At 45.4% G+C, this 15896-nt stretch overlaps 2 protein-coding genes across 3 annotated transcripts; both read left to right on the top strand.

The window, feature by feature from the left end:
• Positions 1-5: 5 nt before the first annotated feature.
• Positions 6-4211, top strand: LOC101411454 (HLA class I histocompatibility antigen, alpha chain G-like). Of its 2 annotated transcripts, none has more exons than XM_058285421.2 (8): positions 6-117; positions 241-510; positions 803-1078; positions 1202-1477; positions 1592-1711; positions 2103-2135; positions 2297-2340; positions 2505-4211. In XM_058285421.2, the coding sequence occupies exons 1-8, from the start codon at positions 54-56 to the stop codon at positions 2523-2525; spliced, it is 1104 nt and encodes a 367-aa protein (XP_058141404.1). In that variant the 5' UTR covers positions 6-53; the 3' UTR covers positions 2526-4211. The 2 variants fall into 2 exon arrangements, with proteins under 2 accessions (XP_058141404.1, XP_004475377.2); XM_004475320.5 differs by having other exon boundaries at positions 2270-2340.
• A 618-nt stretch (positions 4212-4829) lies between these two features.
• Positions 4830-14235, top strand: LOC101412576 (LON peptidase N-terminal domain and RING finger protein 1-like). The gene is given in 5 exon segments (XM_058285126.1): positions 4830-4924; positions 11889-12107; positions 12109-12150; positions 12333-13000; positions 13373-14235. Coding segments are annotated over 5 exon segments (1887 nt in total).
• The last annotated feature ends 1661 nt before the right edge of the window (positions 14236-15896 follow it).

The raw sequence follows: 15896 nt of genomic DNA, 5'->3' as shown, positions 1-15896 counted from the left end.
GCCCCGCCCCGGCCCGCCCTGACTCAGCCTCCGCCAGACCCGGGGATCTGGCTATGGCGCCGGGGACCCTCCTCCTGCTGTTCTCGGGGGCCCTGGCCCTGACCCAGACTCGGGCGGGTGAGTGCGGGGTCGGGGGGCGCTGCCCCTGGAGTGGGGCAAAGGGACCTCCGGGGGGGGGGGGCAGAACCACGGAAGCCGCGTCCCCCCCACGCTGACCCCCGCCCCTTTCCTGCCCCCCAGGCCCCCACTCCCTCAGGTATTTCAGCACCGCTGTGTCCCGGCCGGAGCGCGGGGATTCCCACTTCATCGCCGTGGGCTACGTGGACGACACGCAGTTCGTGCGGTTCGACAGCGACGCGGCGAGTCCGAGGATGGAGCCGCGGGCGCCGTGGGTGGAGCAGGAGGGGCCCGAGTACTGGGAGCAGGAGACGCAGATAGAAAAGGGCCACGCGCATTGTTTACGAAGGCGGCTGCGGACCCTCCAAGGCTACTACAACCACAGCGAGGCCGGTGAGCCACGCCGGGCCGGGGGTCCGCGCACGACCGGGATCCCCTGGACGGGCCGGGGTCGCCCGGAGTCTCGGGTCCCCACTGCACCCCGAGGCCGCGGGACCCGGTACCGCCACCCGGGAGCGCAGCAGGGACTTTCCCTTGATTTCGTTTTCGGTTTAGGCCAGAGGGGCCACACCCCTCGCGCGGAGGGCACTGCGAGCCTGTGGGCGGACAGGTGGAGCCTGGTGGGCGGGCGAGACCACGGGGCGGTTCAAGGAGTGGGCGGGCCTGACTGCGGGGACGGGTCCAGGATCTCACACCTACCAGTGGATATTTGGCTGCGACATGGGCCTGGACGGGCACCTTCTCCGTGGGTACAGTCAGTACGCCTACGACGGCGCCGACCACATCGCCCTCGACGAGGACCTGCGCTCCTGGACGGCGGCGAACAGGATGGCTCAGATCACCAGGCGCCAGTTGGAGGAGGCCGGTGTTGCAGAGCGCTATAGAGCCTACCTGGAGGGCAGGTGCATGGAGTGGCTGCAGAGACACCTGGAGAGCGGGAATGAGACACTGCTGCGCACAGGTACACGGGGGCGGGGCTCCCCCCAACCGCAGATGTCCTGTCCATTCCTCGTGTTCACATGAGCACTGCTAGAATGGCCAGGAGAGACATGGAAAGTTCCTGAAGTTTCTGACCTTCCCGCAGACCCCCCAAGGACACACATAGCCCGCCACCCCCTCTCTGACCGTCTCGTCACCCTGAGGTGCTGGGCCCTGGGCTTCTACCCGGCGGAGATCACGCTGACCTGGCAGCGGGATGGGGAGGACCAGACCCAGGACATGGAGTTTGTGGAGACCAGGCCTGCGGGGGACGGAACCTTCCAGAAGTGGGCGGCTGTGGTGGTGCCTTCTGGGGAGGAAGAGAGATACATGTGCCACGTGCAGCACAAGGGGCTGCCTGAGCCCCTCACCCTGAGATGGGGTAAGTGGGACAAGGTGGGGGCCTCTTCTAGGGAAGCAGGAGCCCTTCTGAGCTCCTCCAGCAGGGTCAGGGCTGAGCCTGGGGTCAGGGCCCCTGACCTTCCCCCCTTCTCAGAGCCGCCTTCCCAGCCCCCCATCCTCATCGTGGGAATCGTGGCTGCCTTGGTCATCCTTGGATCTGCAGTACCTGTGGTGGCTGGAGTTCTGATCTGGAAGAGGAGGAGAAAGAGCTCAGGTAGGGAAGGGGCAGATCTGAGGTTTCTTGTCCAGGGGGGTTTCCAGCCCAGGTAGCCGTGTGCCCTGCCCCTTCCTGGTGCCATAAAGCCCCTCCTCACACACGTGCCCATCCAGGCTGGGCCTGTTTCTACACTTACTTTATAAACCTGTGAGAGAAGTAGGACAATGTCCCCCCATGATGACATGGAGGCCCCTGTTCCCAGCAGTCAGAGGGAAGGGGCTGCTGAGGACAGACCTCCAGGAGGGCAGAAAGTCCACCCCACACATCTCCTACCTCATGTTTCCTGATCCTTCCCTGGGTCTGCAGTCACGGTTCTGGAATCTTCCCTAGATCCAGGACTATTTCTCCAGGACCTCACGTCCTGCTCTCACTAGTTGTTTTTCCACAGGTGGAAAACGAGGGAGCTACGCTCAGGCTGCTTGTAAGTGGGGGATGGAGAGGGAGGTGGTGTGGAGGGTGCAAAGTTGACCTGAGACTTTGGGGAATGTAGACGGAGCCCACGGGGCAGCTCACCTCATCACTCCTTGACTCACATCTTCCTGTGGCTCTAACCAGACCCTGTGTTTGTTCCTCTCCATCCAGTGACAGTGCCGAGGACTCTGATGTATCTCTTGAAGCTTCTAGAAGTGAGACCCTGGGGCGCCTGAAAGGGGAGAGGGCTTGGGCTGAGAGGACATGTTTGGGTCCTGGGGATTCCTTGGACATGGACATGAGGACTGTGGAGGGCTGGTCATGACATCAGCATTTACAGAGACAACCTGAATGTGTTCTTTATTATTTTCTTCTGTAGCGTGACGAAGCTTCCTCATGAGGAATGGAGTGAGTCAAGAGCTGTTCATGCTCCTCATGTGACTTCAAGACCCCCTTCCTTTGAGATGTGAAGACTTTCTTTCCTGCAGCTGGCTTCTGTGTATCTGCATTCCCTTGTATACTGGAGAATGGAGAGGTAGCTCACCCCTGCAACCCATGAAACCCCACATGGACCTTTGTTCCCTGCCCCAACCAATCCTGCTCAGGAGAGCTGGGTGTAGAGTGTCCATAGCCCTGTCTTACTTCGTGGTGCACTGAGCTGACCTGTCCTGCTTCCCTTGAAAATGAGAGTCTGTATAAGACTTTGTTCTTACAAATTCTTGCTATTAGGTGGGATTGAGGAATCAATTGAGGGAGAGGAAGATTCTTAAACAAGAAAGATTGCCTAAGAGTCACCTCCTGAGAACCTCCATGTTGCTCAAATGTGGCCACTCTCTAAGCCAAACTCAGCACTCAAATGCATTACCTTCCCCCCAGTGTAGGACATGACTCCTGGGGATGAGCCTCCCTGGCATCTAGGGATTCCTACCAAGCACAAGCTGGTGATGCAATTAGAAAAAGAACTTGAACAAAAGGGGGAAGTGGTGAAGACAAATGAGTTTATATGTCTAAGAGACTTCAAAATCAGTTGGGAAGTCATCAGAGGCATCATACTTATGCATATCTCAGCAGGAACTCAGAGAGGTGAAAGTAGATAGAACCCCTGGTACTGGTGCTCCTGAGGGTTATGGAGACACACAGGTTCTATGGTCATGACAGAATGGCTCTGGAGTTCATTGCCTTGCCAGTGAGCCCTACTTTGGAATTTGTTCTCCTGATTGTGATGGAGTTGGACTCAGATGTGACCTCTCTATACAGGCCTCTTCTGTCACTTTTACTGAACCTGTGGTTGGCACTGAGGTTTGTGTATATTCAGGAGACTTGAATCTCTGGACTGTCCATGTGCCAGCTGAGCCCTGAGCCTCAGCAGAGTTGTAACACCTACTCTCCGGTTCATTGGACTTACGCAGGTCAGCTAATGGGGAGGTTAGAATGGTCAACCACCACACCAGGGAACTGAGAGTGTCTACAACTGCAAGCAGGAGAACTGCATCCATCAGGCATGTGGTACCTAAGCCCCTTCTTGATTTAGAGGTGGAGTGGACATAACCATCCCAGGGTCATAGTTTGGAGGAATATAATACAGATTGGAATGGACTTGTTGATATTCTACTATAGAACTGTTGTGACTCTAGCAATGGAAGAAAATGTATCATTGATGTGGAGATGGTGGCCATGGGAGTTACTGAGGGCAGGAAGAGGGAGGAAGAGGTGTGAAATGGGGCATTTGTGGGACTTAGAGTTGTCCTGAATGATATTGAAGGGACAGATGCAAGACATTATATATCCTACCATAATCCACTGGATGGACTGAGGGAGAGTGTGAACTACAATGTAAACTATGGTCCATGCTGTGTGGCAGTGCTCCAGGGTGTATTCACCACATGTAAATGAATGTGCCTAACTGATGGAATTGAATGGTGATGTGGGAGGTGCAGTGGTGGGGTGGGGAGTGAACTATATGGGAACCTCTAATGTTTTTTAAAGTAATGTTTTATGTCATCTATCTTAAAAAGACAATGGAAAACAAAAACAAATTTAAAGAAACACACAAGAGGAAATAAAATGCTCTGAGTACCATCCAGAACCCATGTGTCTGCTGTGGTTAGTGATGATGCATGGGATCCGAGGGTGGACACAGCTGTATCCAAAAGTGCTCCATCCACGTGGGCTTCATGATGAGGAGGATCAACAATTTCAACTGAAATTCCTGGTGGTTTGGTCCTTCTCTGCCCACCTGCCCTCCCTCTCTGCCCTTCCCCAGCTCCACTGACCCAAATGCTGGTTACAGATCAAGCCTATGGATTTGTAGATCAGACTCTAGTTGAGATCCACAAGTGGGCAATGGGGTCGTAGCCTGGATTGCTCTTGTCTTGGAGGGAATGGAAATTGTGCCGTACTCACAGAGTGGGTGGAGGGGAGGGGGGGAGAGCAGCACTTCTGAGGACAGTCCTGGTGGCCTCAGTGTCAAGTGAGTGGAGGTTGTACTATCGCTGCCAGGAAACCACACCTGTGTTAGGAAATGCACTGGGTGGGGAGGGCCTCATTGACCACTCACGCACCTGGTCTTGGTGGAGGACTGCAGGATGCCCCTTTTTAGCTTCTGGGAAACATTTGTGAACTAAAAACAGCTAAAATCTCTGGCCTCAATGAGAGGGAATGTGCTCTGTGAACTCAGGTGGTCAGTGTGGGCCTCACTGAGGCCATGAACTTTGAGGAAAGCTTGAAGGTCATGAAGGGTGTATCCCTGAGGATGTCTGGGAAGGTCTTCCCAGGCTGGGACCCAAGCAGTGTTTCATGGTAGGCAGGGAAGCCTGTTGTTCTGGGAAGTAGAGGAGGCCAGAGTGGCTGCAGCAGCTTTATGGAGATGGGCAGAGGTCAACCAGATCTTGGGGCTTGTGGATATTGGAAGACATGAGGTTTCTGCATGAGATGGGCCTTTTTTGAAAAAGAGACAAATGTTACAATTGCTCTTAAATGATTTCTTTAACTGCTGTTCTGAGAATAGAATTGAGAGATCAGGGGTCATTGAGGGAGTTGGGGAAAGAGGATGAAATCAGTGCAGTGTTTCAACTAGAGATGTGAGTTGCTCTGCCTGAATAGGAACAGGGAAAACAGTGGGAAATGGAGGTGTTTCTTTACAAATATAGGGATTCCTAGTGGATTAAGTTTGGGCTGTGAGAGAATAAGCAATCAGAAGGACACAAGAAAGTTCATTTTTGCAAAGGAAAGAAGGTTTTACAAGTAGAAAAATGAAGTTGTCAGTGGAAGTTGGAATATTCTGGAAGAAGAATAGTTGAAGGGTCGTTACAGGGATTCTGTTTAGGAAAACGATAATATGAGATGTCCATCAGAAATGTATGTGAGGTTGTCAATTGCCATTGGTAATAGGAATCTGGAGATTAGGAGAAGTGTCTGGGCTGGAAAGGCAGTTTTGGGGGTGAGGCCATATAAATGATATTTTGAACCTAAGGAGAGGATGAGGTCACCAAGATTGGATTAACTACAGAAAGGAGAGGAGCAAGGACTGACCCTGGACCTCCCAGGGCTCAACCATCCATGGACCACACTTGAGTGACCGCACAGCTCTGGCACCACATCTGGAAGGTATGTAGACCAGGGAGCCCCAAGTTCTCCATGCACAGGAAACTCCTGGAAATCCCACAAAGATCCAGAAGATCTGGTGGAACATGAGGTTCTGCGTTCATAAGAAGGGGTGCTGAGATGGTGGATTCCAGGTCCATCTTTAGAGCAAGAAGCCAGATCATTGAGACCAGGGATCTGAGGAGAAGCTCAAGTGTTTCATTACAAGCCCCTCAGGCCATCCTGGCTTAGCTGGATAGTGACGTTTGTTCTGCCAGTGATGAGCATAGCACCCCACATGGTGCTTAAACCATGTAAAAAAGTCCTTTCTGGAAAAGAAAAAGAGGAAATCTATCATCAGTTAGGAGACAGATGTTAGGAAATGCATGTGCTTTCTCTAGGATGGGGTTTAGCCAGGTGGGGATTTATAAAGTGGCTCAAGGTTCTCCATAAAGTAAATCTCTGAGTTCTTGCTATTTGTCTATATCTTAAAGGATCTTGGTACAAACAATGGATTTTTAAAGTTTCAATGTGAGGAATACATAAATGTGATACTTGAGCTCATTTTATTTAGGAAAAGCCACAGAACCAGGAATTTGAGGTCACACAGCCAGGAAAAGAAATCATGACTCACCCTAAGTGGGGTCACCTGAGGGAACCAAGGCCACTGTTGCTGAGCAAGGGGCTTGGCCACCCACTGGCCTGGTGCCACACATGGGGCCCTCAGGTAAGACCTGCTGCTCCTGCCTGGATGACCCCGTACCAGTCACGAGCCCCTGCCCACTGGACTCTGCATGGTGGGTCAATGTGTCCTGAGCCAGAGTCTGCTGTGGTTGTCTGATGGGGAGACCAAGGCTCCTCCGTGTCCAGCTCAAGCGTGTTGGGAAGGTGAGCTTCCCTCATGGTGGGCAGTGGCTCTGCCTCCACCAAGGCTCCTTAAGTGTGGAATTCCCTGATGTGGGAAGAGGTCCAGGTGCTGCAGGATAGGCATGGAGGATGGCAAGTGAGGACAGATGTCAATTCCTGGAACTGGGATCAGACTGGAATTTATGTGGTACATTGTTGGCACTTGGAGTTGGATAAGTGAGTGACTAATAAATGACATCTTTCAACTCATTACCTTATAGTCTGTTATGGCTCCACCTGTTGTCTTTGTTAGTTTATCTCCACAAATAATAAGCAGAGCATTACTGGATGGAGTAGTGACTTCTGAAAACATCTCTCCTTGTCTTTTTCTGAGTCCAGAATTCTAAAACTTCAGAGGATCACGTGGGCACTGGCATTTCATATCTTTTATATTTCCTTGTCCATGCACATAGTTCTGTGGAGAGGATCCATAGCCTTTATGGTTTTTATGCAACCCCCATAAAAGTCTAATACATCCCCCAGGTTAAGACACTGTGCTACTCCATGTCTGGTCATGAGCAGCTGAGCAACAAATTTTTAGCAGACCCAAGGACACGATATAAACACTCCTCCTTTGCTTGCATGTCTCCAGTCTGGGACATGATAAGGTGAATGCTTACTTGTTGCTCTCAGTCTCAGTTTCTCTCTGGATCTCACTGTGGCTGGCAAATGGTCCACAGAGCAGTGGAAGCCACAGACCACACTGAGGAGCATTGGGGAAGTTGGACCTTATCCCAGCACCTATCCTGGTGTCCAGTACCAGGAAGGAATGAATGGGTAGTTCAGGAGATTACATTTTCAGTAATATGGTGGGTGCACTTTTAAGACGTTCTCTTCCAGTGAAGAGAACTAAAAATAATAGGTACAATATAAGAGCATCCAATTATATTTTTAATTAAAGATAAAGAATAACCATTCAGGCCAAAATATCCATATGGAAAGGCATCTAGAGAGAAATTGCATTCATCCCATGATCATATGTCAAATCTGAAAATCATATCTTTAATTTCCTGGGCTCACACGCTGAAGTAGACAGGAGCTGTTATTCTTGTGGGGAGTGAAATAGGAGTCAGTCCACCACCCTGAAACTCTAGGAATCCAAAGGTTCATAGCCTCAGAGTAAGGGAGGAACAAAAGAAATCTGTCTCATCCCCCAAAGAAGAGCTCTGAGGAAACATGCCTTTTAGGCAATGGCATGGACTAAGCGGTGGGAAGGAGAAAGCAACTGTTTCTGAGGAATTGTAACTACCAGCCAGCCTTCCTGTGGTTGTCCAGATGTGCCTCATCTGTGGAACAAAATAACTTCAAGCCATGGATTTCATGTGTAATATCCTGGATTGGTGGTAATCTGAAAATTGGAAGAAGGAAAGCCTCTAGAGAATTCCATATTTAACCTATGTGTAAAAGATTTTACATGATTTCACAAGGAAGAAGTGCATCTCGTAGCAAGAAATATATAAATGAAATTTTTTAAAATCAACATGATAAAAAATCAGAAAGAATAGATCAAAAAGAGAGGCTCAGAAAACTTCAATATTTGAATTATGAGTTGTGGAATATAATATAACACAAATTATTTTGTGCAAAGAAGAAAATGCTTAGCCTAAAATTCCTGCAGAACATAGGAAACTAAAAATGACCTAGCTGTTCTGTGAAAGAAACAAATATACTTCTCAGAAGTTAAAACATCACAAATTGAATTAGAAAGTTAGGAATTTCACTTTGGATCATGATGTAGAAACAGCAACCTACTTCACACAACTTCAAATTCAGATAAATATAAGAAACAAATTTTTCAGGCACTGGAACACAGATATGACAAGGATTTATGATGGCTGAGATGAGGATAACAAAAGAGATGAGTTCTACAGTTGTCCAAAGCAAAGAGCTGGAGGGAAAGAATAAAGATAAGACCAAAAATCAATAAGACAGAACATAGAGAAAAAGAACGAAACACAAATCTTGTTTGATAGGTAAATATCAATACATTTTATACTGTGGCTAGACTGATCAAGATTAAAAAAAGACACAAATTACCAAGATCAGGAACAAAAGAAAGTCTATCTATACAGACTCCTTAGAAAGTGAAAGGACAAGGGAACATGCCAATAATTTCTCAAACTAGATGAAATGAAAAGTTTCCTTGAAAAACACAAATTACAAAAGAACAAACAAAATTTTGTTCATGCCTTTATCAATTGTAGAAATTGAATTAATAATTGAAAATCTTCCCATAGAAAAAACTCAAGGCCTTGAAGTTCTCATTGTTGAATTGTATCAAACACATGATGAAGAAATAGTATCATTTCTACTCATACCCTCCTACATATTAAAGGATGAACAATTCCCAATTCATGTCCAAGTCCAGTGTTACCCTCATTCAAAACCAGGCAAAGACATCACAAGGAAAGAGAAGTAGCGAACACTATCCCTCATGATATGGGCTTAAAAATCCAAACAAAATGTGAGGAAGCAAACCAAATGCAAAAATATGTAAAGGGTATTATAGGGCATGCCAAACTGGACTAGCTGGGAATGCAAAGGTGGTTTAATATACGCAACTCATCTCTGTTCTCCAAATGAATAGAATAAAGCACAAACACCATGTCACCATTACTGCAGATACAGAAAAGGGACTTGATAAAATGCAACACCCTTCAAAACAAAATCTCTCAGCAAACTAGGAATAGAAAGTAGATTCCTCTATGTGATTCCAGGCATCAATAAAAGTCTATGCTAACATCATATTCAGTGATGAAAGGCTAAATGTTTTCTTCCTAAGATCAACTAGTTAAAGAGGTCCACTCACACCATTTTTATTTAACCTTATTCTGGAAGTCCTAAGCAGTGCAAGAAGGAAAGAAATGAAATGCAAGACTTATAGATAGTAAAGGAAGAAGTAAAACTGCCATTATTTGCAATCAGCATGATTGTATATGATAGAAAACCATAAAAATATCTCCTCAATGTTATCAGAATAAAGAAATGAATTTAGCAAGGCCACAGTCTGCAAGGTCAGTACATAAACACTAATTCTATTACTATATACTAATGACAACCAGAAAATGAAATTTTAAAAATCCTCCACTTATAAATATTTATCAATAGTTAAAAATATTGTAAAATCCTTATCTAATACCATGTCGTACCTTGGGTTGGATCCTGGAACAGAAAAAGAAAAGGACATTTGTGGAAAAACTGGTGAAGTCCAAATAAAGTCTATAAATTCAGCAATTATAATAAACTAAGCATTATTTCTTAGTTGTAACAAATTACAATGCTTGTTTAAATACTAACTAGAGGGGAAGCTGGGTGAAGGATAACTGCAATTGCCTGTACTATCTCATCAAATTTTTGGAAATTAAAAATCATTCTAATATTTTAAAAGCTTCATTTAAAATTTGAAAAGAATAATTGGAAATAAATTTAATGAAAGCATGAAAATCCTTTACCCTGACAACTACAACAAATTGCAAAGGGAAATAAAGGCAGGCCTAAAGATATGGACTGATAGAACATTCCATTCATGGATTGGAAAATCAAAATTGTTAAAATTATAATGTAAAGGATCTTTTTGATAGGGAGTTCTTAACAAGGGGTCCATGAGCTTGAATTTTTAAAAAAACAACATAATTCTTCTGGGGGATGTGTTGGTGCAGGTGTACTTAGTAATGGACTTAGTAAGGGGTCCATGGTTTTCCCCTGACTGGCAAAGGGGTCTGTAGAAAAAAAAGGGTTAAGGACCTCTGTTTTAGATAAACAAAAACTGAGACAATTCATTGTTGTTAGTATTGAATTACAAATAATTTTCGAGGAAGTCTTTGGATGGCCAGAAGCTTGTTTGTGTGTGTGTGTACATCTGTCTATCTATCTGTATACAATTTCTGTTGCTAATTGCCCTTTCTGGAATTCTGAGTTATCACCTAATGCCACTTGCCATGTGAGGATGATTCAAAATAAGGTTCAATTGATGAAAGTATTTTGTTACATTAATAGAACAATGATCATCACAAATAATGCAGAAAAGACAACTGAAATAAATCCAGCATCCCCTTTTTTTTTTTTTTTCCTTTCTTGGCTTGAACTTTTCATGGCCTTGGGACTGTGAACTTTTACCCCAAATAAATACCCTTTATATAAGCCAAGGCATTTCTGGTACTTTGCATCAGCATCTCATTAGAAAAGTAAAACACCCAATGCCACCACTCTTACTCAATATTGTGCTAAAAGATCTAGCTAGAGGAATTTGGCAAGAAGAAGCAATAATAGGCCTCCAAATTGTAAAGGAAGGTGCAAAACCTTCCCTATTTGCAGATGACATGATCCTGTATATAGAAAATACTGGACAATCTACAACACAGCCATTAGATCTAATAAACAAATTCAACAAATTGGCAGGGTAAAAGATCAACACACAAAATATCTGTAGTCTCTATACACTAGTACTGAGCAATCTAAAGAGAAAAATCAAGAAAAAAATTCCCTTTACAATAGCAAGTAAAAAAATCAAATATCTATAAATGAATTTAACCAAATATGTAATGCAATTGTACACCCAAAAATTTATATACAAAACATTATGAAAGAAACCAAGGAAGACATAAATGAATGGAAAGACATACCCTGTTAACAGACTGGAAGACCAAATGCCTTTAAAATGACAATTCTATACAAAACAATTTACACTTTCAACACAATCCCAATTAAAATTCCAATGGCCTTCTTTGCGGAAATGGAAAAGCCAATCATCAAGTTTATATGGAAGGATAAGAGGACCGACACTGCCAAAACATCTTGAAAAAGAAGAATGAAGTTGGAGGACTCATATTTCCTGATTTTAAACTTATTACAAAGCTACACTTGTCACATAGTGTGGTCCTTGGGATCGAACTGAGAGTTCAGAAATAAACCCTCCTAAGAATGGCTGATTGATTTTTGACGAGGCTGCCAAGTCCCCTCGACTGGGAAAGAATAGGCTCTTCATCAAACTGGATATTTATATGTTAAAACTGGATATTTATATGTTAAAGAATGAAGGTCGACCATACTATATATAAATATTAACTCAAAATATATTAAAGACCTAAATATAAGAAAATAATCCGGGGGGGTGGGGGAAGTGTGCGGGGCGCGGGGCGTGGAGACGGCCCTGCCCGGGCGCCTGGGCGCGCTGGTGGACCGCCTGGCGCTCCAGTGCCGACTCCGCCTGGGGCCACTCAGCTGCCCGGGCTGCCGGGGCTTCCCGGGCGAGCCCGTGACCGCGGCCTGCTGCCAGGGCTACTGCGGCCGCCGCCTGCGCCGTGCTCTGCCGCGCCCCGCCCCCGCCCCCGCCCCCGCCCGGCCTCCGCACCAGCGTGGTGCTCACGCGGCTGGTGGAGAAGTGGTTCCGGCGGGGGCGCCTTGGGGAGCTGCTACAGCAGGGCCGCCAGGGTGAGGCCCTGGCCGCCGCGGGCGGGGCGCTGCGCGTAGAACCCATCCACTTGACTCTGAAAATTTAGAGCTGAATCATAGGCTGGTCTCCAGGAGTTTAAAGCAGCCATAGAAGATTTTTTAAAAAGATTTATTTATTTATTTATTTCTCTTCTTTCCCCCCCACCCCCCGTCCCGATGTCTGTTCTCTGTGTCTATTTGCTGGTTCTTGTTTCTTTGTACACTTCTGTTGTTGATGACGCAACAAAAAGAAACACAGATTCTAGTGCTGTGGGACAACAACAGAAGGCATAGAAGATTTCAATGCAGTTCTTGCTCAACTTCCCAATTGGCCTGAGGTCTATTTCAGGAAAGGAAAAGTGCCCCACTATGCTGGTTTTTTAGGGGATGCCTTACAGCTGTTTCTGCTGTGCTTAGCCCTTGATGAAGATTTTGCACCTGCAAAGCTAGAAGTAGAAAAGATATTGTGTGATTTATCATCACTTGAAAATTTAAAAGAAGGCCTGAAGGAATCTTCCTGGAATTGGTCACCATTTATTAAAAAGAAAGCTTTGGGAGTTCCTTCAGTAATGGAAGATTCTCTCTCTCCCACTGAGCTTAGCCCAAAGCAAAATGAAGAAATACCAGAGGTTGCTTCAGAGCCTGTCAAAGGAAGCTTAAATCGTGCCCAGTCTGCACAGGCTATAAATTCGACAGAAATGCCTGCCAGAGAGTATTGTTGGAAAAGAGCGGCCTCAGAACCATTACTTTCTGTTCAGGAGAAAGGTGCTCTGCTGAAAAGGAAGTTGTCTCTTCTAGAACAGGACATGATTGTCAATGAAGATGGAAGAAATAAGCTTACAAAACAAGGAGAAACTCCCAGTGAAGTTTGTACAATTTCATTAGCTTATGATGACATCCCAGAAGAATTAACAGATGTCTCAGATTTTGAGTGTTCTCTCTGCATGAGGTTGTTTTTTTTTTTTGTCTTTACTTTTTAATGTTACATTCAAAAAATATGAGGTCCCCATATACCGCCCACCCCCCTCACCCGACTCCTCCCCCCATAACAACTACCTCCTCCATCATCACGAGACATTCATTGCACTTGGTGAATACATCTCTGAGCACCGTTTCACCTCACAGTCAATGGTCCACACCATAGCCCTCACTCTCCCACGTTCCACCCAGTAGGCCATGAGAGGACATACAATGTCTGGTAACTGTCCCTGCAGCACCACCCAGGACAACTCCAAGTCCCAAAAATGCCCCCACATCACATCTCTTCCTCCCACTCCCTACCCCCAGCAGCCACCATGGCCACTTTCTTCACATCAATGCCACATTTTCTTCGACTACTAACAACCCCTTGTGGACATTCATTCTGTAAGAACTGTCTTGAGCGCTGTTTAGATCATACACCATATTGTCCCCTTCACAAAGAAAGCTTAAAAGAGTATCTAGTAGATAGGAGGTACTGTGTCACACAGCTGTTGGAAGAATTAATCGTGAATTATCTGCCTGATGAGCTGTCTGAGAGAAAAAAATTATATGATGAAGAAACTGCTGAACTGTCACACTTGACCAAGAATGTTCCAATGTTTGTTTGCACTATGGCCTATCCCACTGTGCCTTGCCCTCTTCATGTATTTGAGCCAAGATACAGACTGATGATTCGAAGAAGCATACAGACTGGAACTAAACAGTTTGGGATGTGTGTCAGTGACATGCAAAATAGTTTTGCAGGTTATGGTTGTATGTTACAAATTAGAAATGTACATTTCTTACCCGATGGAAGGTCTGTGGTTGACACAGTTGGAGGACAGCAGTTTAGAGTTCTATCAAGGGGAATGAAGGATGGATATTGCACTGCAGACATTGAATATCTGGAAGATGTTAAGGTTGAGAATGAGGATGAGATCAAGGACCTCAGAGCGCTTCATGATTTAGTATATTCTCAAGCCTGCAACTGGTTCCAGAATTTAAGAGACAAATTTCAAAGCCAAATTCTTCAGCACTTTGGATCAATGCCTGAGAGAGAAGAAAACCTTGAGGCAGCCCCGAATGGACGTGCCTGGTGCTGGTGGCGGCTCGCAGTTCTTCCTGTAGACCCCCGGTATCAGCTGTTGGTGTTGTCCATGAAGTCTCTGAAGGAGCCGTTGACAAAGATACAGCACATACTGACGTATTTTTCCAGAGACCAATCTAAGTGACTGCGTGCGAGGCTCTGCCTTTAAAGTGACTCTGATCTGGCTCTGCTGGCAACCAGATTGTCCGCTGCCTTTGCCCATCTAGTGCTGGTCTGAGAAATGTAAAGAAACAATTCTACCTACTTCCACCTTCTGAATCCCGTGGTTCTTTAAACAAATACCTTCAGCGAGGATTTAGACCACGAAGAACTTGCACTGAATGTGTGGTGAACCTCTCCATTGTGATGACATTGCACTATGTACCATATTCTAAAATGAAACGACAACGCTGTGTATGTGGCATGTGTGTAAGAGAGAGACTGTGTGTGTGCGCGCGCGCATGCGTGGGTAGTGTGTGTGCATTTTCTCTGGCTTTAAACTTTTCAAATAAAAAAAAAGCCATAGAGAGCAGAACTTGCCAAGGGTCATTTACTGCCCAAGTTTACAACGGTAGCGATACAAGTTTTTGCAAATCGAGTTAGTCTCAGAGTTACCTGTCCTCATGCTTATACTTGCACAAGTGTGTAAGCTACGGTGTGGTTGGCAATCCTGCTCTTGCTGAGCTGTCTTGACCATTGCCCTTGACACAGTTCTTAGTAGGTAAATAGTTGTATCACAGTGGCCAAGACATTGGATGCAGGACCTCGAGCCAGTTTTCAGGAACAGTCGCAAACCTGACGTGGTACTGTGTATCCATAAACACTTAAAACTGTGAAAGTATGGTTTACATCTAATTGTACATAAATGCAAATGCAGAACTCAGTTCAGTACCAGTTGGTTTGTATATTTTAGGGGCTTTTCACATTAAATGCCCGTCTATGTAATTTATAGTTTGACATGATGTATTTGTTTAAAAAAAATGTAGTATATGCGCATTAGGATTTGAGGGAAGAGAAGAAGTTTAATATAGAACTAAGCTTTTAAAGTTTGTTTTTTTAAATTCTTGTCTTGGTGTGAATGTTAGTTATGCCTTATTCATATAATGATTAGATCACCATGCTGCCCTAGATAACTTTTGTAATTATTTGTTGCAAACTCGTGACTGTCCTTATTAGATTTCTTTTATGTAAGTCATTTGTAAAAGTTTCTTAAAAATTTTGCCTTTGCTTATTTAATTTTGAATAAAAGCTAAATTCATAATTAAAAAAAAAGAAAATAAGTATATGACTCTTAGAAGAAAACAGGGAAGCATCTTTAGAGCTTTGTGTTAGGCATTGGTTTCTTAGACTTTACACTCAAAGCATGAGCAACAAAAGAAAAAACAGACAAATTTCAAGCTTTTGTGCATCAAAGGGCTTTAGCATTAGTTAAAAGACAATCTACAGAATGGAAGGAAATACTTGGAAATCGCACATTGCACAGGGCAATATCATGAATAAATAAATTCTAAACTCAACAACAAGAAGACAAATGAGCTGCCTCCTGGTACCAGAGTCTCAGGCTGGGGGCTGCAGTGGGAGGATCTTTGAAGAGGAGGAAGAGGGAAAGGGGCTGTGCCTGGGGGGCCAAAGCCCAGGAGGAAGACAATGGTGCCAATGCCCACATCCTTTGCTACTCTGCCTCATTCCAGCCAGGTCACAGAGGCAAAGGAAGGATCAATCCTGGCCAGGCATGGAGAGTTGAGAAGAGCTACAGCAGGTGGCGGGAAGTAGCATCCTGACTCCCTGCTGGCTACTGAATACATC

The sequence above is a fragment of the Dasypus novemcinctus genome, chromosome 22 (genome assembly GCF_030445035.2).
Source record: "Dasypus novemcinctus isolate mDasNov1 chromosome 22, mDasNov1.1.hap2, whole genome shotgun sequence".
NCBI lineage: Eukaryota > Metazoa > Chordata > Mammalia > Cingulata > Dasypodidae > Dasypus > Dasypus novemcinctus.
This window is presented reverse-complemented; position numbering and strand designations above follow the sequence as displayed.